The sequence below is a fragment of the Stenella coeruleoalba genome, assembly GCF_951394435.1.
Source record: "Stenella coeruleoalba genome assembly, chromosome: 3".
Classification (NCBI taxonomy): domain Eukaryota; kingdom Metazoa; phylum Chordata; class Mammalia; order Artiodactyla; family Delphinidae; genus Stenella; species Stenella coeruleoalba.
In genome coordinates, this window is record NC_137148.1 from 78,113,200 (window position 1) to 78,140,120 (window position 26,921).

The 26,921-nt window shown below is 38.1% G+C and overlaps 1 protein-coding gene across 2 annotated transcripts in view; it reads left to right on the forward strand.

Annotated features, from left to right (window-relative positions):
* LNPEP (leucyl and cystinyl aminopeptidase) overlaps nucleotides 1-23,452 on the forward strand; it is a 102,003-nt gene extending 78,551 nt beyond the window's left edge. Inside the window, exons 12-19 of one of the 2 annotated variants that reach the window (XR_013827831.1) lie at nucleotides 7,412-7,595; nucleotides 8,721-8,874; nucleotides 13,949-14,133; nucleotides 15,630-15,791; nucleotides 17,562-17,702; nucleotides 18,371-18,452; nucleotides 19,070-19,280; nucleotides 21,317-23,452. Coding sequence is in view for 1 of the 2 variants with exons in the window: in XM_079918576.1 (XP_079774702.1) it covers nucleotides 7,412-7,595; nucleotides 8,721-8,874; nucleotides 13,949-14,133; nucleotides 15,630-15,791; nucleotides 17,562-17,702; nucleotides 18,371-18,452; nucleotides 19,070-19,195 (1,034 nt within the window). In the remaining variant the exon portion in view is untranslated. Of the gene's footprint in view, nucleotides 1-7,411; nucleotides 7,596-8,720; nucleotides 8,875-13,948; nucleotides 14,134-15,629; nucleotides 15,792-17,561; nucleotides 17,703-18,370; nucleotides 18,453-19,069 lie in introns of both variants that reach the window. The other variant, XM_079918576.1, reaches the window with a different exon arrangement.
* Nucleotides 23,453-26,921: the final 3,469 nt, after the last annotated feature.

Here is a 26,921-nt window from a genome sequence, read left to right on the forward strand (position 1 = left end):
ATAATGTATACATGTGATTTTTATATCTTACCTTTTTTTTTTTACATCTTTATTGGAGTATAATTGCTTTACAATGGTGTGTTAGTTTCTGCTTTATAACAAAGTGAATCAGTTATACATATACATATGTTCCCATATCTCTTCCCTCTTGCGTCTCCCTCACTCCCATCCTCCCTATCCCACCCCTCCAGGCGGTCACAGAACACCGAGCTGATCTCCCTGTGCTATGCGGCTGCTTCCCACTAGCTATCTACCTTACGTTTGGTAGTGTATATATGTCCATGCCTCTCTCTTGCTTTGTCACAGCTTACCCTTCCCCCTCCCCATATCCTCAAGTCCATTCTTTAGTAGGTCTGTGTCTTTATTCCTGTCTTACCCCTAGGTTCTTCATGACATTTTTTTTTTCTTAAATTCCACATATATGTGTTAGCATATGGTATTTGTCTTTCTCTTTCTGACTTACTTCTCTCTGTATGACAGACTCTAGGTCTATCCACCTCATTACAAATAGCTCAATTTCGTTTCTTTTTATGGCTGACTAATATTCCGTTGTATATATGTGCCACATCTTCTTTATCCATTCATCTGATGATGGACACTTAGGTTGTTTCCATGTCCTGGCTATTGTAAATAGAGCTGCAATGAACATTTTGGTGCATGACTCTTTTTGAATTATGGTTTTCTCAAGGTATATGCCCAGTAGTGGGATTGCTGTGTTGTATGGTAGTTCTATTTTTAGTTTTTTAAGGAACCTCTATACTGTTCTCCATAGTGGCTGTATCAATTTACATTCCCACCAACAGTGCAAGAGGGTTCCCTTTTCTCCACACCATCTCCAGCATTTGTCATTTGTAGATTTTCTGATGATGCCCATTCTAACTAGTGTGAGGTGATACCTCACCGTACTTTTGATTTACATTTCTCTAATAATTAGTGATGTTGAGCAGCTTTTCATGTGCTTCTTGCCCATCTGTCTGTCTTCTTTGGAGAAATATCTGTTGAGATCTTCTGTCCATTTTTTGATTGGGTTGTTTGTTTTTTTAATATTGAGCTGCATGAACTGTTTATATATTTTGGAGATTAATCCTTTGTCTATTGATTCATTTGCAGATATTTTCTCGCGCTTGTCTTTTCACCTTATTTATAGTTTCCTTTACTTTGCAAAAGTTTTTAAGTTTCCTTAGGTCCCATTTGTTTATTTTTGTTTTTATTTCCATTACTCTAAGAGGTGGGTCAAAAAAATTTTGCTGTGATTTATGTCAAAGAGTGTTCTTCCAGGCTTCCCTGGTGGCACAGTGGTTGAGAGTCCACCTACCCATGCAGGGGACACAGGTTCATGCCCCGGTCCGGGAAGATCCCACATGCCACAGAGCGGCTAGGCCCGTGAGCCATGGCCACTGAGCCTGCGCGTCCGGAGCCTGTGCTCCGCAATGGGAGAGGCCACAACAGTGAGAGGCCCACGTACCGCAAAAAAAAAAAAAAAAAAAAAAATGTTTTCCTCTAAGAATTTTATAGTGTCCGGTCTTACATTTAGGTCTTTAATCCATTTTCAGTTTATTTTTGTGTATAGTGTTAGGGAGTGTTCTAATTTCATTTTTTTACACGTAGCAGTCCAGTTTTCCCAGCACCACTTATTGAAGAGACTGTCTTTTCTCCATTGTATATCCTTGCCTCCTTTGTCATAGATTAGTTGACCATAGGTGCGTGGGTTTACCTCTGAGCTTTCTATCCTGTTCCATTGATCTGTATTTCTCTTTTTATGCCAGTACCATATTGTCTTGATTACTGTAGCTTTGTAGTATAGTCTGAAGTCAGGGAGTCTGATTCCTCCAGCTCCGTTTTTTTCCCTCAAGGTTGCTTTGGCTTTTCGGGGTCTTTTGTGTCTCCATACAAATTTTAAGATTTTTTTGTTCTAGTTCTGTAAAAAATGTCATTGGTAATTTGATAGGGATTGCATTCTATCTGTAGATTGCTTTACCCATCTCCCTATTTTCAAAAGGGACCAATAAGGAAATTTTGCAAACCTCCCAATGGTATGTAAGTTTTTGGTGGTATTAGAAATAATTGGACAATAAGAAATCTACTTTTATTAGCCCTCTACTTTTTAGCTTAGTTCATATGCCAGTTTCTTAAACTCTTTCTGAGATTCACACCCCAAAGTCTTGCTCATATTTTCCTGCTATTTGCCATTTCCTTCTAAGTCCTTACCTGGCACTCTCTGCTTCCACTGCACAAAAGTTGTTTCAGCAACTCAAACATGCCGCACTGCCTCTTGTCTCTGGGCCTTTACATGTGATGTTTTCTCTTCTGGAAGAACACTCCTGCCTCCTGATTCCTTGGTTTTACTCCTATGCACTCTTCAGATCTCAACTCATCCATTGCTTACTCTAAGGAGCCCTCCCTCACCCCAAGACAGGTTAGATGCCCTACTTATGTGTTTTAATGATATTCTCTACTTTTTACATACTATAAGTACTGTTTTGTTTATATTTATCCCACATTAGATGTATCCCCCATTGAGGGTGGAGATCTTGGTTACACCAATCACTTTTGCAACCTTAGCACCCTATAGGTACACAAAAATTTATTGAATAAATAAATTTAGTCTATAACAACGTGACTCAATTTCAAATCTCACTGTAAAAATTTCTAGGAAAAGCATTCCAACCTTGATGAAATGATACCTTCTGTTTCTCTTCATTTGAAAATATTCTTAGTAAAGGGAAATATATGAAATGCACTATAATATGATTGGTTTAATCTAGAGGTAGAACTGAGCCAATATGTGCTGAAAGCAGTGTCTGCTAATTCCTCTTCTCAACTGTGTTATTTACCTTGCTGCTGCAATTTTAATTCCCGGCAGTTCAGGTTTTGAAAGTCCACACTGAAAATGTCTGTCCTCACAAAAAGTGTTTGAGGACAGTTGGGTCTTCTCGGTTCCTGATGCTCCTGTGAGAACGAATTTTGGTTTAATTGAATTTTAATTTTTTCTTTTCTCAAAAGAAATATAGCCCAGACAGTGACTACAGAGGCTTATTTTGTGCCATATGACTTTAGTACAATGTGTTATCTTGGTGGTTTGTTAAATCTATAGTATATTTTCGTGCATTCTAATGTCAGGGTTGCTGGGTTAGTCCATTAGTTCAATCAAACATAGTTATATGTGGTCAATGCTTTTGTCACTTTTCCCCATGTACATGGATTTTGAATGGTTAATAGTTTTTTTTGCATAAGAAGTGCTGAATGGGACCATTTTTCTAAACTACCTATTGAGGAAATTACACTAAAATGTCTCCCTCTCCCTTCTCTTCCTTCCTTTCCCCCCTCCTCTTTCCTCTCTCTCTGTCTTCCACATTTTATTCAAACCTAATCTCTTTCACTATAGGAAATTTTTATATTAACTCTAACTTGGAACATTCATGTTTCTAAAAGGATATCACTGTGCCAGAAATATTTCTCTGACACTAAAGGACGTGGCATTGAAATGAAAGGCAGTTGAAAACAAGAGGAAGGAGGAAGGGCATGTAGTTAGGATTGGATATTTATCATGTGCCATTCTCTGCTCTTGCCTTTTCCCCCTAATAAAATAAAGGGGAAGAAAGGAGTATTGGAGAACGGAATGCTTTTGAACAGAAGGGGATGCATGCAGTTCAGCTGCATGTATCATGCTAGCCCTCTGGAGCAAGCTACACAGGAAATTTTGCAGCTTTATAGTGAAAACATATTTTTTGTTTCTGTGCTTTAATGTTTCTTTATAAAACAGTAGTTGATTTTCATAACTCATTGACAAATGTTTTTTTAAAATCCCTATTAGATTACTTAATCTGGGCTTCTGCCATTTAACATTGGAGTTGCTCACTCTTGTTTTACTACTCAGTGGACTGTGAAAATTGAACTGTTAATCTGTTAATGATTATAATAAATTAAAAACATATGAGGATCGCCTCATCCACATTTGAGCTGCAGGATGTAGTTACCTCCCTTGTGTGCAAAGCTATTATTTTTTGATACCTGTGGTTTTAAGGTCCTCCATTCTGGATCACTCAGAAGACCTGAAAGAGACTAATATGTTGATTCTTTAAATGATAAATTTCCTCTCTATGCTGTGGCTGCACTGCTTTATATTCTGTCATCAAAATGACAGTAATAATTTCAAGCACACTCCCAGCTGTGTTCCTCCAATCTACCATCTGGACTTGGCTAGGTTTACAACATGGCAAGTTGCTTATCAGCGAAGATACTCTGTATTTCAATATTTTCCTGTATCTATCCAATGGGAATATTGCCATACTTATCATTCCTTGCCTCCTTTGTTGGGAAAGGGAGATTTGAAGCTCTTTAGTTCTTCTTCCCAAGGTCCTTTCTTCATAAAAGCTCTGTAGGAAATTGTGTTTGGTGACCCGGAGAGTGTTGATATTTTTGCGTTAGCTAATGATAAAGTTAATTTCGTTAGTCATAGGTTTGTTAAAAATATCTCCAACTTGGAGCAGCTACTGTTGCCATCACAAATAAACCTTAGAACTGCATTCTGCTCTAGAAAAGGAATAAACCCTATTAATGTAATTAATCTTTCCCATCTGTTGCTATAGCAGCAATAAAACAAATTAGTATGGAGTTGTTTTTAATGAAAAAGACTGATTATCTGATATGTCATGTTAAGACATGATCAGAATGTAAGTCTTTCCATCTTAAAAATCTTTTACAGTTTCAGTAGAATTAGAGTAACTAAGGCATTAAGAAAATCTGATAAATTTAAATAATTCATGCTTTTGAAGTTGATCAACCCTAAGACTTCAGGTACTAAAGGGTTTAAATGTGTTTCCAAAGCATTTTATGTGTAAAAACCTTTATATATAATTATTGTGATAGTGAATATTTTAAAACAGCCTAAATATTTCCAAATAGGAGATTGGTTAAGCTGTGGTAGGTCTTGAAATAAAATATTCTGAAGATACTTGAATCCTGCATATGAAGACAGTGGGAAAATGGCAGGAGGTGAAATCTGATAGGTGAAAACGCAGTATAAAATAAATGTATATAGATCCAGTGTATTAAATATTAATTCAGTTAAAATGTTTATAGGAAAAATCTTGGCAGGAAATATGCCTCGTAATGCTTTTATCGTCTGAGTTTAGATTATTTTTCTTATCTCTACTCTTTCTCCTATAATTTAAAAAATTGTATTCTCTACTTTAAAATGGGTAAGAAAACTTACATCATAAACATCTACAAACTTTATTTAGATTTGTTTGAAACAGCTTACCATGACATAATTGTTTTGTTCATTCGTTAATTCACTGAGTATTTTTTGAGTACTTGCTAGGAATATTGTTCTAGTGCTGAGGGATTAGCAGTGCACAAACTAAAGCTCATGGGGTTTATAGTCTAATAAATATTAAACCTTAAGATGCTTAGAAGCATACCCTTAACTATTGTTTTAAATTCACGTCCTCACTGCCAACTTTGAAGGACATTTCTTGATCGGTGATTTTAAACGTTTTGAGAATTCCTATATATATTTTGTAGTCCAGCTTTTGTAGTAATATTTTTTATAGTCACATATTTTTAGCTTCTTGTTAATTGTATGTTAATTGAAATCATTCCATATAAATTTCTAACAATTCTCTCAGCATTTATATTTAATGGTAGGGGCCAAAAAATGCATTATCAATTTTCTATTATTTTAACTCAGTAATTTCTTATCTGTACTTAATGAGACCTTAGTCCTTCCCTAATGTTTATTTTGCTGTCTTTGAATTATGTGACTTTTTTTTTTAACATCTTTATTGGGGTATAATTGCTTTACAATGGTGTGTTTCTGCTTTATAACAAAGTGAATCAGTTATACATATACATATGTTCCCATATCTCTTCCCTCTTGCGTCTCCCTCCCTCCCACCCTCCCTATCCCACCCCTCCAGGCGGTCACAAAGAACCGAGCCGATACCCCTGTGCCATGCGGCTGCTTCCTACTAGCTATCTACCTTACGTTTGTTAATGTATATATGTCCATGACTCTCTCTCGCCCTGTGACAGCTCACCCTTCCCCCTCCCCATATCCTCAAGTCCGTTCTCCAGTAGGTGTGTGTCTTTATTCCTGTCTTACCTCTAGGTTCTTCATGACATTTATTTTTCTTAAATTCCATATATATGTGTTAGCATACGGTATTTGTCTTTCTCTTTCTGACTTACTTCACTCTGTATGACAGACTCTAGGTCCATCTACCTTATTACAAATAGCTCAATTTCGTTTCTTTTTATGGCTGAGAAAAGGGAACACTCTTGCACTGCTGGTGGGAATGTGAATTGGTTCAGCCACTATGGAGAACAGTATGGAGGTTCCTTAAAAAACTACAAATAGAACTACCATATGACCCAGCAGTCCCACTACTGGGCATATACCCTGAGAAAACCAAAATTTAAAAAGAGTCATGTACCAAAATGTTCATTGCAGCTCTATTTACAATAGCCCGGAGATGGAAACAACCTAAGTGCCCATCATCAGATGAATGGATAAAGAAGATGTGGCACATATATACAATGGAATTTTTTTTGTGTGTGTGTGGTACGCAGGCCTCTCACTGTTGTGGCCTCTCCTGTTGTGGAGCACAGGCTCCGGACGCACAGGCTCAGCGGCCATGGCTCATGGGCCCAGCCGCTCCCCAGCATGTGGGATCCTCCCGGACCGGGGCACAGACCCGTGTCCCCTGCATCAGCAGGCGGACTCTCAACCACTGCGCCACCAGGGAAGCCCGAATTATGTGACTTTTTAAATGGCTTTGTTTGTCCTTCCTTTGCTAACATAAACAAAGGCTGAGATGGAACACATTTTCTGTAGTTCTCTCACTGTCTTGCCCTGTGCCTCACCCTGCACACACTGCCCCTCTCCCTGCCTCTCTCCTCTAGCCACAGTGAACTTGGGAGCCGGTTCAGTGCATGGACTCCGTGTACACTTTCGCTCTGGGCCTTGAACACTCAGAGTCCCTCTTACTTGGCTAACAACACCTATATATCCTGAAGTCTCAACTTTGATGTCATTTCTTTCAAGAAATTTCTCCTAACCTTCCCTAGGAGGTGAAGCATTTCTACTCTGTGCTTCTACAGAATGCCATGTTTTCTTTTTCCATAGACAACATTTATATGATATTCTATTCACCTGGTTACATTAGATTGTAAGATCTATGAGAGAAGGCACATGTCTACCTTGTTTACCATTAAATAAATAATTGTTAAGTGAATGAGTGGTGATCTTTGTTAACATGAAAATAACTGCCCTGGGAGGCAGATGTTTAGTTTCTTAGTGGAATATTACATAATAATACCATATTAACTTTGAAACAAACAAGGTATCTGTTTAATATTTTTCTTTCCCTATTACCTTCTCTCTGTCTCATTTTTTGGTCTGTATTAGTTGTCATCAATCTCACAGAAGAAGTGAAGTGGATCAAGGTCAATACAGACATGACTGGCTATTATATTGTACATTATGCAGACAACAACTGGGAAGCACTGATCAAACAGTTGAAAATAAATCCTTTTGTCCTGAGTGACAAAGATCGAGCCAGCCTCATCAACAACATCTTTGAACTTGCAGGGTAGAGTATGCTTGTCTTGGGTCTTATTTTGTTTTCTTTTTAAATAAGTATTCTCGAGGAAAAGGACATTATAGAAAAGCAATTCAGAAGAACTAGCATGTATTGCCTGTTAGGTATAATTCATTTTGGAGGATTGGGAAGATATAAGACATATCAGTTGTATAATAAGATTTATATAAGATATAAGACATATCAGTTGTATAATAAGATTTAAAGAATATTTCAAGACTGTAGATACCAACAAGCAGGACACATATTTGCTGAATAAATTGATGTAGAAGTTCCGCGTTTGCTTTATTTCATGAGCGAATTCTTGTCAAGCGGCAGGTGGTTTCAGCATAAAGCTTGGTGCTCCCTCACTAGTTTGAGGGACACCTCTGAGAGCTGGAGCACTACTTAGCTCCCCAGCCATCCCACAAGGCACTGCAATGACTTACCTCTCCAGCCAGTCACTGCAATGGCAGTGACCCCGTGTATGAATATCCTCTGAATAGCAAGATTACTGGTTCAGGTTGTTAATGGGTCAGACACACAAGGAATATTCAAATGTGTTCCTTCTGACTGCTCTTGACCGTCCTATTTTGGTTCATATTTTATGAAGTGACCTTACATCATCTCAGCCACCATTGTTGTGATTTCTGTAAAGTGGTTAATTTTTTAAATGTGCTCACCATAAATTCACAGCAGACCTTGCCTTAGCAAGTTTGACAAATTCCCATACAAATAACAAATAAAAAAGTTCTTTCTGATTCAAATCCTCTTTCTGCCACCTGCTCTCACCTGATAAATAAAAGTAATTAATACATAAATAAAATTAGCACTCTTCATCTTTTCTCACCTAAAATATTATAATACTTTTCCTGAATCAGTAGTAATTTACAGGTGACTTATATAACAAAAGCTGAGCTATTGTTTATTTCTCCTGCGATGTGTCTTTAACCTTAAGTCACACACACGAACTAATCAAAGATAATATTTAGTCTAATTTTACAGAATACCACCCAAACCTTAAAATTTAGGTCTTCAGGATCCCCCCACCCGCTATCTAGCCATTTGTCTCTCAGCATACTTACAGTTCAGCTGCCTGTCTTGGCATATTTACTTTTTTGTTCTTTTACCCTTTAGCCTAGGCAAGGTGCCTCTTCAGAGAGCTTTTGATTTGATTGATTATCTTAGAAATGAGACCTATACTGCACCCATCACTGAAGCCCTGTTCCAGACAGAACTCATCTATAACCTTGAAGAACTGGGGCACATGGATCTGGCCTCAAAACTGGTGGTAAATCTGCCTTTTTGCCAAGTTCTCTTTGTTGCTTGCCTTTCCTGGTGTTATGCATGTTCTGTTCAGCACTAATAGACTGAAAAAGCAAACAGTTGAATTCCATTTTCTTCACTTAGTTGTGAAATCTTTACTTTGAATCAAAATGTCATTTCTTACCCTGATGAGTTGATAAAGGGTTAGCATGACATGATCTTGTCTGAATATCAAAATATAGACTTCTGACAAAATGGGGCCACATGAAAAGAAAACGTCTCTATTCAAATCTTGGTTTATTTTTATATAATAAATGCTTGAAATAGGCCCTTTTGCAAAGTAGTGCTCCCCATTCATTTCCTAGTGGTCATTATAAAATGACAGTTAAGTTTGTACTGAGAACATTCTGTTTTGGGAGTCCTCACTGATAACTGTCTTATGGATGGTGATGCTGGTGAACATAAGTTTCTCTGCAAAGCACTAAAGGAGCCTTGGTATTGGAGACTGTTTTACCTTTTTTAAAACCAACTGCCTGATCTTAACAGTTGTTATTTTAGACACTTTCAGTATTAAATTGTTGACAGTGTCTTTAAAAGTTTGGGAAGGAGTGATGAATTCTTTGTCTTATCTAATTCTCTGAATCACATTCTGACAACAAGGTTTGCTTTATAAACTAGTCAGGTTTTCCAAGGACCAGGCAAAAGGTAGCTTTCAGGAAAAAGAAGAAGGTGATGGGCCAGGAATTAGATTAAGTCTTTTAAGATTTTGGTGTCCTCACTGTTAAAAAGAAGGTGTTGGATTGCTTTTTTTTTTTTTAATCCTCTTTTCTGCTGCTCTTTCTGTTACGCCGCACAACCCCTGTGATGACTTCTCTCATCACGTGCGAGAGTCTCAGTGCGGGGAGGGAGCACAGGACAGGGGGCCTATGGAGTTTGAAAAGCACCTTTCCTACAAGTTTCTGATCTGACCCCAAAGGAGCCACCCCCCCCATCCCTACCCGTAAGTGAGATGCTTCAGTTAGGTGATTTCTGAGGCATCTTCTAATTACTAAGATTTTTATCATTCTTCTATTTCATAAGGCTTTCAACTACCAGCCTTAATAAAAACCAGCACCTGCAATGTGACCTGGCCCATAGTGACACTCAATAAATGTTGAATGAATAAGTGAGTGAAACATACCAGAAACAAGTACATTTCGGTGCTTATTATATTCTGCACACCCTGCTTAGTGCTTAATGCAGATTACCTCATTTAATCCTCACACAATGCCAAATAGATATTTCTACCCCCGTTACATAGATGAGAAACTAAATAAATTCCCCAGAGTCACTTACCTAGTAAATGATAAAGCTGAGATTCAAACCCAGATTACTTTCATTCCAGACCCTGCTCTTTGTGTTATATGGCTGTATTTTGTTTTAGCAATGTCTTCTTTCAGAGGATACCCTTTTATTGGAAAAATCAAAGCCGTTTCTTGCTATCTTTTTTTCCCCTTTTTTAAACTGATATTTTAAATCAAACTAGTTTGAGGGCTTGTTAAAGTTCATGATGGCAGAAGCCACTCTTCTGCCTGCCTCTCTCCATTAACTCTGTTGAGGGCCTGGTGTCAGGAAGCACTTGATACTCAGGCTGTCCCTGTGCTGAGAACACAGATGCTGAACTCAGTTCAAGGAGTTAGATCTTTTGAATATTTTCCTACTGTGACACCCAGCTAACTCTGCATCTTCATCCCAAATGATGATTTCCAGTTTCCTGGGCAGGTATGTGTTTATTCAGAACATAGCAGAATATACATAACCCCAGTCCATGGGATTAGTGGTTAGAGGGCAAGGGCAGGAGGCTTAGTATGTGTTTGTAAGACCCTTACTGCTGGAGGTCTTCGTGCATTGATTGTTAGTTAAAAGTCATGTTAGCTTTAATTCAAGAGGGAGAAACTGTATCTTTAAAATTCTTATTCTAATCTTAGGGCATTCTAGTAGCATTAAAATTCTTAAAATATGAAATCTGACAGACCATAGATGAGATTAGAATGGCAGACCTTTCTGAGACCTTAGATCCAATCTTCAAATAGTATTTGTAATTAAGACTGATGTCTAATTAATTTTTTAAGTCAGTGTCACCAGAGCATTGTGTACATTTATTGGTCACTGTGTTATTTAGGCTGCACAGACCCACATAACATATATTACCCATATATCACATTTTGTGATGTCTGCTGTGGTGTGTGGTGGGTAGAGTCTGGAAGCACATTTGAGTTGTGTCAAATTGTTCACATCTGATGCTAAAATCTGATCTCAGTCATATTCCCGTTTCATCACTTATAACTCTGTCATTCTTTTACATATGAGGGCTTGGTGGGATAATCCTTTTGCAATAAAAGCTGACACTTCACTTTTAAGAAGCTCAGTTGACCCAAGAAAGAACTCCCTGGGAACATCAGTGTAAAATTAAAGCAGTAAATCAAAACGTAATATATAACATAAGTGTCAGCATCTTGCCCTGTGTTTTATTTTTAAAACCATTTTGTGTTATTGTTGTTGCATATTATTGCATGTACATAGCTTATATCACTCATGAATTTTATTCCCTCTCCCTACCATCTTCACTTTATGAAATCAGAGGATTGAATTCTATTGTTTAATGAAGTTAAATTTCAAAAAATTAATGCAGAACCAGGGAAAAACAGGTTTAATTTTATTTCTAAAAAGGAAAGATAATTTGAAGCACTTGCTGTGATTTATTAATATTAAAAATATAACCTGAATCACTTACAAAAAGATTTTATAATCCAAATTTTCTAAAAACAGAATTATTCTTTTTTTAAATACAATCTTTTACTCTTTTATGTTATCATTTGAAATACTTTTTTCAAATGATAAAAATGATCCAGCTTGCAGGACATTAGTTCCCCGACCAGGAATTGAACCAGGGCCGCCGTGGCAGTGAAAACGCCAAGTCCTAACCACTGGACCGCCAGGGAATTCCCCTGAGATATATTTAAAATCAACTGTTTGGGGACTTCCTCTTGACTCTTTGGTACAGGGTATAAGTAGTAAAGTTATACCCCGTAATTCCAATGGAGTAACTGCTCAGGAATTTAGCATCTTCAAGTGTCAGGTTTCCCATACTTCCAGTACTTTAAAGTTCTGTTTTTCCCCACTGGCTTCTTTGTTTTAGTAAACTCTTAAGGATCATTGCCATTTTTCTCCACTGAATTTTTTTTAATGGTATTGTAAGTATGGAACTTTTCTCTCTCTCTCTCTCTCTCTCTCATTCTTCCTTTGTTTCTTTTTGACAGTTATGAGTAGCTTTTACATTTCTTTTCTGCATCATAATGCTATCATGAAGCCATTGAGAAAGTCAGGACAGTGGAAGACAACATGTGCCAGTGCAGTCATGTGTACCCAGCAGGATCTCCTGCATTGCTTTTATGTTCCTTGCACTATCAGTCAGCATGGCAAGTATTTTTCCACTTCACATCTTCCCAATGACTGGCAGGCTTTGTTACTCACACGTTCCACAAGGTGTCTGTTCTCTATTTCATTGCTTTTGAAGCAAACAAACAAAAGGGAGTTTGAGTCCGTCTTCTTGTACAGATTCTTTTTTCCATTCTCATAGTCAGATCCACAAGAGACTTATTCAGAGAAGGTCTGGTGAGAAAATGGCCTCAGCAGTTTAAAACTCTCCAACTAGGATTCCTTTTAACTATTGACAGAGGCACTCTAGAAGAATATTATGCTCTGTGAGGAGCCTGAACTAATTTGGGGGTGTTAAGAGGTGTTGTATGTGGTTATCTGTGGCACTTGACTACTTGAGATGAGACATGGCAGTGATGGTGTTAGAGTACCAGTGGGAGGAGACCCTCCTGTGCCGAGAACCCTGTGGGCTGGGATGCCTCTAAATTGTTTTCGTTTTGAGTCTCCTTATTTGTAGCCATGAAGGTTTTCTAAAAAAATACCTATCAGCATTTTTATATTAGAATTTTTGTTCCTTTTAGTGACATTCATAAATGCATATTTTATATGGTGATTTTTTTAAATCCCCTGTGTCCTCACTCCTCCCCCCTGCACCACAACTTGGAATATGGAAATAGTTCCACATACTATGAACAGCTTCCACACTTTTGTTCTGAGAAGAGATGAAAAAGAAATAAGATATCTGTTGGTTTCTTAATACCACAAGTATATATTTAAGAATGATATCTCATTCAGAAGTAATTATAACAATGGACTTAATAGTAGATGATTCCATTGAATAACTGTTAATTTTCTTAAGTGTGATAAGGTATTATGGTTACATAGGGGAATTGCATGCTGAAGTATTTATAAATGAAATATCATGATATCTATAACTTACTTTCATATAGTTGAGCTAAAACCAGAAAAATATGTGTGTATGTGTTGCTATACACAAATGTAAGAATGTTAAAAAAGAAAACAGTGAATCTACCATATGGGTATTAATTTTACTATTCTTGCGGCTTTCCTGTAGGTTTGAAATTTTTTTAAATAAAAAGTTGGGGAAGGAGAAAAATAACTATAAACAACTATTCTTCCCTGCAGGCCTCATTTTCTTGCTAATTTGATTAGATTAATTTGTTATAGCATCAAACTAGATGATATTTTAAATATTCCTTTAACACTGGATTCAGAAACATTTAAGCGTCTACCCATCAGTAAAGAAGTATATTTTTCTCTCACTGCTGAATGGATTTATGGATTCTGAAGTCACGAGGTCAGGAAGTTCCAGCTTCCTTCCAGCAGTGGTGATAGGTGATACTTTTTGGCAGGAAAATAACTTCTAGCTGAGTATACACAGAAGAAAGGTTCCCTACTGCACGGAAGTCATTAATTCTCTCTGTCTTATGTCATTAAGTCCACCTTGGCTATAGCAACCTTATTTATGGCCTTAGTTATTGAAGGGTTCTATCCCAGCTGTATGTGGACTTCATATGTCTGTTGATATTTAGTGAGTAATGCCTGTGTCCCCCTTTTTTTTCTCTTTGGTTGAGTGTTGGGAAAAAAGAGACCTAGTTGTCCTGATTTTTCTGGTTGTCCTAATTATGATCGCTCTGTTACAATCCATTCTGTCTCCCTAGACCAAGGTATTTAAATTGCTTCAAAGGCAAATCCAACAGCAGACGTGGACTGATGAGGGCAGCCCATCTGTTCGGGAACTGCGATCAGCCTTGCTAGACTTTGCTTGCACCCACAGCCTGGAGAACTGCAGCACTGCCGCCATGAAGCTGTTTAACGACTGGGTGGCATCCAATGGAACTCAGAGGTGATGTGCGCGTCCACTCAAATGACCTCGCTTTCTCTTCTGTGCCCTACATCGTATACTGAAACCAGGACCTCTGCGTCCTGGGTCATAAATGTTATACAACAGTGCTGATGTAGGTGAACTCTATGTACCTGATTCTCAAGCACGACTGTTTGTGTGTGTGTGTGTGTGTGTGTGTGGTAAAGTACATATAACATAAAGTTTAATATCTTAACAATTTTTAAGTGTACGGTTCAGTAGTGTAAGTATATTCACACTGTTGTGCAATAGATCTCCAGAATTATTTCATCTTGCAAAACTGAAACTCTTTACCCAAACAGCAGTTCCCCATTTTCCCCCAACTCTGGCCCTTGACAGCCACCATTCTACCGTCTGTTTTAGGAGTTTTACTGCTCTAAATACCTCATATAAGTGAAATCATACAGTATGTGTCTTTTTGTGACTGGTTTATTTCACTTAACATAATGTCCTTAAGACTCATCCATGTTATAGCATATGTCAGAATTTCCTTTCTTTTTAAGGCTGAATAATCCATTGTATGTATGTACCACATTTTGTTCATCCGTTCATCCATTGATAGACATGTGGGTTGCTTCCACCTTCTGGCTGTTGTGAATAATGCTCTATGAACATAGGTGTACAAATACCTCTTTGTTCAGTTCTTTCATATATTGTATATACCTAGAAGTGGTATTGCTGAATCATATGGTAGTTTCATTTTTAATTTTATAAGAACCCCCATAATGTGTTCCATAGGGACTGCGCTGTTTTACATTCCTACCAACAGTGCACAAGGGTTCCAGTTTCTCCACATCCTCACAGATATTTATTCTCTGGGTTCTTGATGGCAGCTCTCCTAATGGGTGCAAGGCGTCAAACAAATCTCTTTTAGGAGTAAAACACAGCAGGTGGAGTTAGCAGTTAGTAGAAATGTTTTTGATGATGATTGGTTCTCTCCAGGTACCTTACTGGGCATTATGGGAAAAGATTCAAGTATCAGGTGGGGTATTTGGGTAACCCGTTGAAGCCCTCTTCAGCTCTGAGATCTTAATAAGGCAGCAAACTGTGCTTCGACCCCTCTTCTCACCCCTCCTGCTACATTTGCTGCTGTATTTCGACGATGGGACTTACCACACTGTATTATGATGTATATATTTACTGTTCTGTACTTGGTGATAGCCTGTGAGTTCCTGAGGGCAGAGACTGTGTCTCCTTCTTCTTCCCCTCCACAGTGTCCAGCCAGTTGCTTGCCTGGTTCTTTGTGGGTACACAGTGAATAATTATTATATTAAATTGAATTGATATTCTTTTAGTCACACCACTAAGAAAGTAGCAGCCACTGAATTAATCATTTTCTTGACAATTAATTGTACAGTAAAGACTGTTATTATTACCTGCTCTGTACCCCAGAACACTACCACTAGTCAATTCCTTGCCTTTGTATTCAGGTGGTTTTTTTTTCTTGTTCTTCTCATATTTGACCACCTCTCTTACAGCCTACCCACTGATGTCATGACGACTGTGTTCAAGGTTGGAGCGAAAACTGAGAGAGGCTGGTCATTCCTCTTAAGCAAATATGCCTCTGTAGGCTCCGAAGCAGAGAAGAATAAAATACTTGAAGCTCTTGCCAGCTCAGAGGATGTACGGAAACTTTACTGGTATGAAACCACCAAAGGAATATGATCTATAGAAACCAAAAGCATAAAAGCACCATGCTCCTCCGGTGGGGATCCCCCTTTTCCTCCCTTTGCTCACAGGCCGGACCTGACTTGGACAGTACGGTGAGGAGCCTGCATGTACAGGTCTCAGGGATCGGACCTGTACCCATAGGAGGCAGTGCTTTGCCCAGAAGAGACTGGAGATGCCAAGAGTCACAGCCCTGCTTTCTCCTTAAAAACGTCTTCATCCCCTTGGCGTGTTGTCTTTAATTCCACAGTTAGTGCTTCGTTCTTTTTGGTCAAGGCATTGTTCTGTCGCAGCTGTCATTTTGAAAATGCAGACACTTCAGAAAAAGGTGCCATGTAAAAGCTGATAGGTTACACCTTCATGCGAGTTTGTCAGGCTTTTCCTTTTTAAGTACTCAGCTGATGAAGACCTGAAAATGGAAGCTTCACATGGGGAAAGAAGGGCAGTGAGTAGGGCCTCCCGACAGGAAGAACAGTCAGTGGCAGGGGAGAGGAGCTCTGAGTAGCCTAGAGAAATAGGAAGTATCTCGAAAGAAAGTCAGTGCCAGGAAGGGGTGGAGGGAGGCACTTGGGTCTCGTTGCTTCTCTTGTATAATTTTGCTCATATAAATCATAATAATGTCCCAGAGATGTCTTCAGCACCTGCCCAGATCCACTTTCCAAAGGATACACTGTAAATGGTCATTTTCTTTAAAGTAGTAGCCAGCCTCTGACCCAAACAAATAGAGAAAAGGTTTTTGTTTTTAAATTAGTAATAATTTTGTTTTAGACTATTAATAACTGATAAATTTCCACAAGAAAGTATGTAAACAGTACCTAAGAAAATGGTGTAAAACGTGAAAGTATCTCTTGTTTGATCCTTTACTTCTGTTTTTATCCTCTCCTCTGTTAACAGTGTCAGTCCTGGTCTGAGTATTTATAGGTTTATACTATACCCAGTGTTTTGTGATGTTCTTTTTAGTGAATGATCAGTCTTTGAGATCTACCATAAAGCCTACTTCATTTTTTTATAGCTGTGTATTATTCCATAACATGGCTCTATCATAGTTTATTAATCCATCACATCTCAATGAGCATTTGGGTTTTTTTCCCTATTAAAAATACTGCTGCATTCTTTTAGGGGTATGTGTTTTCTGACTATAAGCAGATATTATCACATAGTAAATGCTTACATTCAAATGCCCAGCTTTAATATTTATTAGCTGTGTAACTGGGGCAATTACATAACCTCAGCTTCTTAAACTGTAAAATGTGGATAGGTAGTAATGACCTATTTCAAGCACTGTTATTCAATAATTTAGAACATTATCTAGTACACATGAAGTATCAGTAAATTTATTGAGTGTATTCTGAAATGTATCTTCATTTTCATATGACAGCCCAGTTTTTTAAGAGTAATAAGATACCTCCCTATTCAAATCAAATAGTTTTTTAACAGAAAAAAATACTAGTCTTCAGAATTATAATAAATTCTACTAGAATTTATTTCCTAAATGTCCTTATTACATCAAGAGCTATTTATTACTATGTGACAGTACATTAAACTGCTTATCTCATTGGTGAGTTTTTCCTCCATTTAAAAAAAATGACAAGTTTTCACTCTATTAATGAATCTTAGACTAACCCCAAACTTATATCCCTTGCATTGCCACAGAGCTTTAATTAGGAGACCAGTATTAATTTAAATTCAGTCATCACTTCATCATGAATAATTTTGGAAGCTAAATCTGCTTTGCTCTTCAGGTTAATGAAAAGTAGCCTCGATGGAGATACCATCCGAACACAAAAGCTGTCGTTTATCATTAGAACAGTGGGCCGGCATTTTCCTGGACACTTACTGGCGTGGGATTTTGTCAAAGAGAACTGGAGTAAGCTTGTACAGAAGTAAGTTTCTCGAAGAATCCCTAATTTTTAGTGTTCGCGGGCTCTGCATTTGAAAACAGTTCCCAGGGTTGTACTGGTTCACAAGAGTTACGTGTTGCTGTGAGAGGAAAAATGCTTCAGTTCTAGTTTAACTAAACACCCAGAAATCCGTAAACATAATTCCGTAATTCCATGGCAGGAGTCATGTAACAGTGGTGTTCCATAGAAGTTCCACTGGTGCTAATCAAGCCCAACCTTGCTCCCCGCCGGCTCACTTAGCTTGGCCTGGCCACGGACTCTTTCAGAATAGCCGTTTAGTTACATGTGTTGAAAATACCTCCTCACTACCAGAGGATTGGTTAGGAGCTCACACACAGCTCAATAGCACATGTAGCTCATTTTTTCCTTTAAATCAATAATGACACCTTCTGGGTGTCTGATGTGATTTTTGAGGAGAAAATGGGCCAAGAATTTCTCTGGAACTCCTTCTGCCCACTCTTTCCTCCCACTGGCAGAGGTGTGTATGGGATGACTCCTGATGTACTGAGCTGCCGTTCCCAGGGGCAGGACTCCTCTCTGCCTTGGGCATGTATAGCTTACATTAAGCATTTCCTTTGCACTCAGGAACTTTGCTTACCAGCAACTGACTCATTTTTTTGCTTTTCACCCTTATGTTTGTGTTGCTTCAGGTTCCATCTGGGGTCCTATACCATACAAAGTATTGTTGCTGGATCAACTCACCTGTTTTCAACAAAGGCACATTTATCTGAGGTTGGTTGTATAAAATGCTACTGGGGAGGTTGGGTATCCCTTTGCCCTCAGGCTGCTCAGTTTAAGCCAGATGGTGGCTTCTCATGCCAAATCCTGTCCCTTCTCTCTGTCTGCCTTCATCAATGCTAATGATTCTGCATCTGGATTATTTCTAAAGGGTAGATAGATATACAGCAATGAGGAAAAATCCTGATTCCATTCTCAACAATATTCCTTTGTCTCCCTAATACAAATGAGTTTTTTGAATTAAAATCAACATATGCCAAGTTTCTTTGTAAGTGGTGATTAAATTGTTTTTGAAGAATTCCATTCCAAGGGTAAAATTGGGCACCAGGCCTAACTTTAGACCCTACCTTATTTACTGTTATTTACTGTTACTCATCCTTGTGGGAGTACGGGGAATTCATTTTTAAAATTACTTCAGATTTCACCATACTTGATCAGGAACTCGATGTAAATACCTCAAATATTAAAATATAATATTTCTCATCTCTACTTCTCTTAAGACATCAGCACGGCCATCACTAACTTAAAGCTTATTTGAAAAGGATATTCAGAGTTACCTGAGAAATACCATCCTTTTCTTGTTTTGAAATACTTCTGTGTGCAACTTACAGGTCCAGGCATTCTTTGAAAATCAGTCAGAGGCAACCTTTCGACTTCGTTGTGTCCAGGAGGCTTTGGAAGTCATTCAGCTGAACATCCAGTGGGTGGAAAAGAACCTTAAAACGCTGACGTTTTAGCTGTAGCATGCATACCTGCACCTCATTCGGTCACCCATTCAGACAGCTTGTTAACTTGGGCTCTGCTGCTTTTGCAAAAGCCAAGGTGAAACCAGGATCGCTGCTGAGTTGTTTGCACTCTTAGGAGTTATAGTTTGCTCAGGGCCCGTCTGTATTTTTCATCTGTCTTTTCTAAAATGTCTTTGGGCAGTGTGTAGTTATTTATTACCAAATTATATTCACCTACATGCCAACCATCTACAAAAACAATGGGTAATTTTCTACTTTGAAGATATTCAAATGGAGAAAAAATATCTGTTTTGGAATTCTGTTCTATCTCTCAGTATCTGGAAAGTGCTGACACTGTGAAATAAGGAAAGAGCTACCATAGGAGCCACCATCTTTGCAGGCTGCTGGTTTATTAGCCACTTGTTGCTTCTTGTTGAGAGATGTTATTTGAATGTGGTTCAAAGTTAGCTTCAAAAAGTATAGTAATGAAGTCGACGAAGCATGCAACTATACAGAACTGACCTCAAGTGTGCAGATCTACTTTGGCGGTTTTGAATAATCCTTTATTTTCTGGAAGAAGTTTATAACTATTATATTTTTTTTCTGAAGAATAGCCAGGTGCTACAGAATTTTTAATTTTTTGCTGTATTGTAAAGCTAAATAACAAGGCCAAAAGATTAAATTTTCCAAATATTTAACACTTCCTTTTTCATCTTTCAGGAAAATATTTCAAACCGAGTTAACGTTAATTACAATTATTTTACTTATGAATTCCAGTATTCTCCAAACCTCTGTACACCTTTATCACTCCCTGCCATAGATACACCTTATGTTATAAATAAGTATTTCTACATTTATGGCAAGCATTTTTTTAATACTGATGTCTCTTATCCTGACTTTATTACTAAGAATACAATTTGTTTAAGTTGCTTTTTGGCATAATCATAGACACTTTCTCTGAATCATACCCGTTGGGTGGATTTTCATTTTATATGATAGAGTTGCATATTAGAAGCATATTTTAAAATAGGGCCTTTGAGAAATTGAACATTTTTATTTAAAGTTCACCACAGTACCTTAAAGGAATAAAGAGAATGTGGGTAGGAGTAGCTTGATTTAGGTTTAATATGGTGGGCTTTGAATTTTTTCTACTGTCAGAACCAGTACTTTTCTTGAGTTGAAAAATCAAAGTTTTCTTTTGTAATGGCCAAACTAACAGATTATGAGGAATCGCCATGGAAGGAAAGAAGAAAGAGAGAGAGGAAAGCATCCAAAACTGTATGGCAGTCTTACTCCTTCTAAAGGAGGAATACCGTACTTGAATTTTTTGAGCTATGCAGACTTACACCTAGATTGTTGTGTTTCTTTGATTCTTAGGAGAAAAGCTTTCTTCGTAATAATTCTTGTACTTTATATTTTGCTTGAAAACATCTACATATATAAAGAGGATATTTACCCATTTTTCACCTAAGATTTTCCCATGGAATTCCATCCTTTTTAATGTTATGCTATCCCATCTATATGGGGCTTCCAAAAACTAACTCTAAGTCAGGAATATAAGGTTAAATAATAGGTAGAACATGTAGTATAATAAGTATTATTGGAGCTTTTGAAGTTTTTTTCCCCCAGAATTTTATTTCACCACTGTATTTCTGAGAACTCAAATAGATTGAAGCACAGCAGAATAGGATTCTGTCTTACATGAGCACATAGATCCAGGACACAATTAAGTACTGTTTGACAAGTGTTATATTCATTGCAGAGAGACGGTCTACTTGAATTAGTAAAAAGACACATCATACTAGATTACTATTATGATGTGCCTTCTTATTGTAGAAGAAAACAATGTATGCTTTGGAGGTCTGAAAGGCTATGAAAGTAGAAATCTAAGGAGTCCAGTTTGTTTATATCTAATCACTTGTTAATACCAAGTGATTAGACATAATTAAACTGAAGTAGTGTCAGCTGCCACCGTAAGTTTGTGCCTTCCTCCATCTTGTTTTATATAAATCTCTTTAAGTGAAATTGTGTTGTTTGCCATTGTTTTGGTGTTCATGAACTTTCGTACTGTCACTGGTTCTACTTAATGCTAATGTCCTTTGCCTTTCGTGTTTTCATTTTACTGTACTTTAGCCACTGTAGGAACAAAGAGCTGTCAGAAGAGTTCTGGGTATATAGAGGATATTGAGCCGCGTCAGTCTTACTGGGTACAGAACAGAATCCTTTCTGAATATTGGAAAGAAAGAAATGAAAGTTAAGTGATGAGTTTGTTGGATTACGGATAGCCTGTTATTGAGTTGGATTTTAAGAGTCTACTCCCTCTAAAGCACCTGGAATGATACTCTGCGGTCAGACTGCTGAACATTCCCATAGTCCCCATGTATTTCATGGGGCTGCAGGGAAGGTGTATGCATCTCAGGAGATGTGGCATCAGCAGGAACAGCAGTTCCTGGGCCGAGTTTGCAAAACAAGACCTGAATTTCGTAGGTATGACGTAGCTCTTCTTCTCCCTTTTGCCTTTGTTTTTTTTTTTTTTTTTTTGAATTGGAATTAACTCTCTTTTTAAAGAGCTTTCTTCCTCCTTCTGCCCTCACACCCCCATTTGTACTTTAAAAAGCTTATGTAAATATATATATATATTTATTTTTTTGCTGGGTTTTACTTTCTTTTATTTTGTGCTTCATTCTCCACATTGGCAAGTAAATACCAAATGAAAAGTGGAAGTCCGAAAGTATGATAAACCTCCTCTTCTCCCTTTCCCTTATTGCCTGCATGGGCAATAGCTAATAGAATAGTGGATTGATTTCTTTGAGTGGCTCTTTGGGGGTATATACTTTTTAAATGTACGTATGTGTTTTGAAATGTTTTTATATTCTTTCATTTTAATATAGTTTGTCCTGATGAAAAGTAAAATATTGTCCTGTGAAAATCTCTTCTACCCTTCCTATTTTTCCTGTATGGACAACAGCTACAGAGTAATTACTTGATTTCCCTTTTTGGAAGGAGATGGTAATAGTGGGAGAAGGGCAGAGTATGTTCTTTTTAAAATGTGTACAAATGTGTTTGCTGCTATTCTGTGGGTGTTTGATTTTGTATTTCCTTCATCCTTCTCATGGATAAGTAGATATCTAATGGACTGTGAAGGTCCAAAACTATGACAAATGTCCCATTTTCCCCTCTTCTTATTGCCTGTGTGGACATACTAGCAGAGTAGTTGTAGTTTCTGTTGTTTTGATCTAATCTGTTCTTGAGGGCAGGGAGAGGGGAGGGTTGTATATTCTTCTTTCAAGTGTACGTAAATGTTATGCTACTTTTTATATTTTTTTTAAAATTTATTTTATTTATTTTTGGCTGCGTTGGGTCTTTGTTGCTGCACGCGGGCTTTCTCTAGCTGCAGTGAGTGGGGGCTACTCTTCGTTGCAGTGCACGGGCTTCTCATTGCAGTGGCTTCTCTTGTTGCAGAGCATGGGTTCTAGGCGCAAGGGCTTCAGTAGTTGCAGCATGCAGGCTCAGTAGTTGTGGCACGAGGGCTCAGTAGTTGTGGCTCACGGGCTCTAGAGCACAGGCTCAGTAGTTGTGGCACATGGGCTTAGCTGCTCCACGGCATGTGGGATCTTCCCGGACCAGGGCTCAGCATCAGCAGGCAGACTCTCAACCACTGCGCCACCCGGGAAGCCCTATGCTACTTTTTAATATTTCATTTTTATATGTGTTCCTTTGCATGAATGCATATATACTTAATGAAAACTGAGGTTCAGAGTATGACAAATCTCTTTTCCCTTTTCCTTATTGCCTCCTTGGGCAATAGCTAGAGTAGTAGTTTTTGTTTTGTGGGGTGGGAGAGAGTGGGGTATGTACTTAATGTATATAAATAAATCTACTACTTTGTATTATAACTAATTCATTTCATACTACCTCCTTCTCATAGGACATGAAAGTACCTAATGAGACGTGGAGGTCCACATGTTTGACAGTCTCCTCTTGTCCCCTTCCCTGTTGCTCATGTGGGCAGTGGCTAGTAGTTGATTAGTTTTAGAGGCTCTTTTGTGGGTATTGGGGTCCTTTTTAAATATATATTCATGTTTTTACTTCCTTATTATAGTATTTCGTTGGGTACCCAGCCCTTCACTTGGACCCGTAGGTTGCTAATGAACCACAGAGTTCTGGATGGATAGCAGTCTTCTCCCTTTCCCTTTTTATCTGTGTAGGCAATAATTTTAAAGTAGTTTGGGCTTTTTGAAGTTTTGGGGGGGTGGGAAGGGACTAAGGGCAAGATATATACTTTTGAAAATTGTATATATACAGTGCTAGTTACTATATTGTGTTATTCCATTTTGTACCTGTCCCTTGCTTGGACGTGCAGGTACCTAACGAGATGTGGAAGTCCGGATGTATGAAAATCTCCCCTCTTCCCCTTTCCTTGTTGCCTCTGTGGGCAATAGTTTTAGAGTAGTGTAGATTATTATTTCTACCTCTATCACTCCCTCTCCTGGGAGCGTAGGGATATGTACTTTTTAAAATGTATATAAATGGTTTTTGCTCCTTTTTTCTGTTACTTCCTTTTGTACCTAAACCTTTCCATGGATACTTAGGTACATGATGAAAATTAAGGTTCATTCTATGAAAAAAATCTCCTCCCCTTCCCTTGTTACCTGTCTAGGCAATGACTAGTAGCATGGTTGTTTGGAGTTTTTGTTTTTGTTTTTTTTGGCAGGGTAGTGGGGAATTTCTGGGTTTGCATTTTGTTTTCGTGTCTATAAATGTTTGCTGCATTTTTTTGTTCTTTCACTTCAAACCTAGTGTTTTGTTTGGACTTGTAAATATCAAATGTAATGCAGAGGCCCAGATCCAGAGATGTAATAAAGCTTTTCCCCCTTCCCCTATAGCCTGTGTATACCTACAGTAGTATGAGTACTTGAGGATTTGGTTTTCTGTTCTTTGTTTTGAGGTTTTTAATGGGGAATGAGCTTGTTGGGCAAGATATGTAAATATTTTAATGTATATAAATGTTTCTGCCTCTTTAGGTGTTTATTTCATTTTGAATCCAGGTTTTTGCATAACTATTTAGGAATTTAATGAAAGTTGAGATTGATTCAATGAAAAATCTCCCTGCTCCCCTTCCCTCATTGCCTGGTGGGCAATGGTAGAAGAATAGATGTTTGGCTTCTGTTTTTGGAGAGGCAGGGATGGGAGAGGTCTGGGTGTGTGTGTGTGTACACACTTTTTTTATACAAATGTTTGCTACATTTTGTGTGTTATTTCACTTAGTACCCAGTCCTTTGCTGGGATCTGTAGGTACATAATGAAACATGGAGGTCCAGATGTATGATAAATCTCCTCTACTCCCTTCCCTCACTGCCAACATGAGCAATAGTTTAACAATTTGGGGTTCTTTTTGGTTTTTCTTGTTTTTTTTTTTTTTTTTTTAAGAGGGAGGAATTATTGGGTTGAGTAGTAGTTAGTGGGAAAGGACAGGGTATGAACTTTTAAAAAATGTGTATAAATGTTTCCATGTTATTGATTTTATACCTAGTCCTTTGGGTAGATGTCAAGGTACCAGATGCAAATTGAGGAGAAGTGTATGACAGCCTCCCCTTCTCCCCTTCCCCTTGTTGCCTGTGTGGGTAACAGCAAGTAGAAGAGTTGGGCATTGTTTGCTTACTTGTTTCATAGAGATTTATATTTTTGGCAGGGGAATGTTCTTAATACATATGAATGTTTTCATTTGTTATTTTATTTTGTATTTAGTCCTTTACATGGCTATGTAAGGACTAATGAAAATTGAGTTTCATAGATTAAGTTAGTTACTTCTTCCTTTCCCACATATTTGCTCCTTCAGCTGGAGCTAGTGTAGTTGTTTTGTGGTTTTGTTTTATTCCCTCGGATATATGCCTTTAAAGATGTAAATATATACATGCATATATATGATTTGCTTTTCTTCCCCCATTATTTTCCTTTAATACTTAGTCCCTTGCAGGGCTCTGAATGTATCTAATTAAAAATGTCCCACCAGATCCCTGCCATCTGACCTAAAGGTGTAGCGTTGTGGTGGTGTAGCTAATGGCAACAGGCATGCAGCAGATAAGATGCGAGAAGACAGTTGGATATGGTTGAGTTGTGAAAGCTAATCAGATCCAGCATTTCTTAGGTTGATTCAAACTGAATGAAATGATGAGAAGGGACGTGTACTTTGGAAATCCCAAAAAGTCAAAAAAGACGATACTTCAAGTGTGTTTGTATAAATTTTTTTGCTGATTCATCTCTTAGTGGTAAGCCAGTTGACATGCTGCCTAGACCTCACTTGAAGGCCCTTGAGAGTAGTTTTTTTTTTTTTTTTTTTTTTTTTTTTGCGGTGCGCGGGCCTCTCACTGTTGGGCCTCTCCCGTTGCGGAGCACAGGCTCCGGACGCGCAGGCTCAGCGGCCATGGCTCACGGGCCCAGCCGCTCCGCGGCATGTGGGATCCTCCCGGACCGGGGCACGAACCCCTGTCCCCTGCATCGGCAGGCGGACTCTCAACCATTGTGCCGCCAGGGAAGCCCAGAGTAGCTTCTTTATGAGGCCTGGATTCTGACCCAGTTTGTTGCAGTTCCATCAGTAGCATATTCTTGTGTACTCAGTAGAAATTATTTTGGTTTCTGGAATGAATCTTTTGAGTTATTGCCATCATTCTAGTAAATGACAACATGGGCCCCAAAAACTAATCCGAGAAGAATTTGGGTGGCAAACCCTGTCTGTCTTCAGCACCTTACACATGGTAGGGCGAGTTGGCCCTTTCCTACCCAGAGCTTTTCTGCGTGGCTGCACCTGTCTCTCCTCACTTCTCCACTAGCTGAACCATTCCTGTTCATTCTTCCTTTTTGTCTTCAGTGCTTGCACTGTTAGATGTTATCTTATGGTTTTGCATGCATTTCATACATCCAGACCTGTTAGCTTTCAGCATTCTTGAATCATTATTTCACATTGACTCTTCATCCACCACATGGTAAATGTTATGACTCCACATTTGTCTGTATCTAAGAAAATGCATGTGTAAAATCCATCCATCCCTCTCTCTCTCCCTCCAAGCTTCTGAGCACTATTTGTTTGTTCTGCAATTTATAATGAATATAATGCTGAAGAGTTGCCATATTGTTATTTTTAGAAACACTGAGTGATAGGACTCCTAGAAAGTTTGCAAAGAGATGTTATTTACCATATCAAACTCTCAGGTTCTAGTGATGAAAAATTTGCTTATACTTGGCTGTTACTTATACCTGCTGCTGTAGGAAAAATAAAAGTTTATTCATGCCACATTTAACTTTGATCATAAAGAAAAGGGGGCACCTTTTTGGAGTTAGTCATGGTCATCTTTCTTTAGCGGTATTTCTCAACAGTTCTTAATCTGAAATAGTTCAAAGGAAGTAAAGGTCAGGGCTTAGCTGAATGAAATGCTCCAGAACTTGAACTGTATAAAGCATCAGTACAGTAATACACTCATGTGTATAAAATGAGAATTACAGCATAATTGGAATATTTGCATTAATCAACAAACTCACATTGAGACAAACCATCTTACAGCTAGCTAGCTATCTTGATTAAAGCCAAGTGTTCCATATTGCTGTGAAGAATAGTCTGTCAAATGCTTTGAAAAGTAATTACTTCAAAACTTGTAAAAGGTATCACATTTTTGTATTTAAACACTTCTTATAGAGATCTCCAATTCCTTCAATCTGAGCTTGTGGGTAGAATTCTAAATTT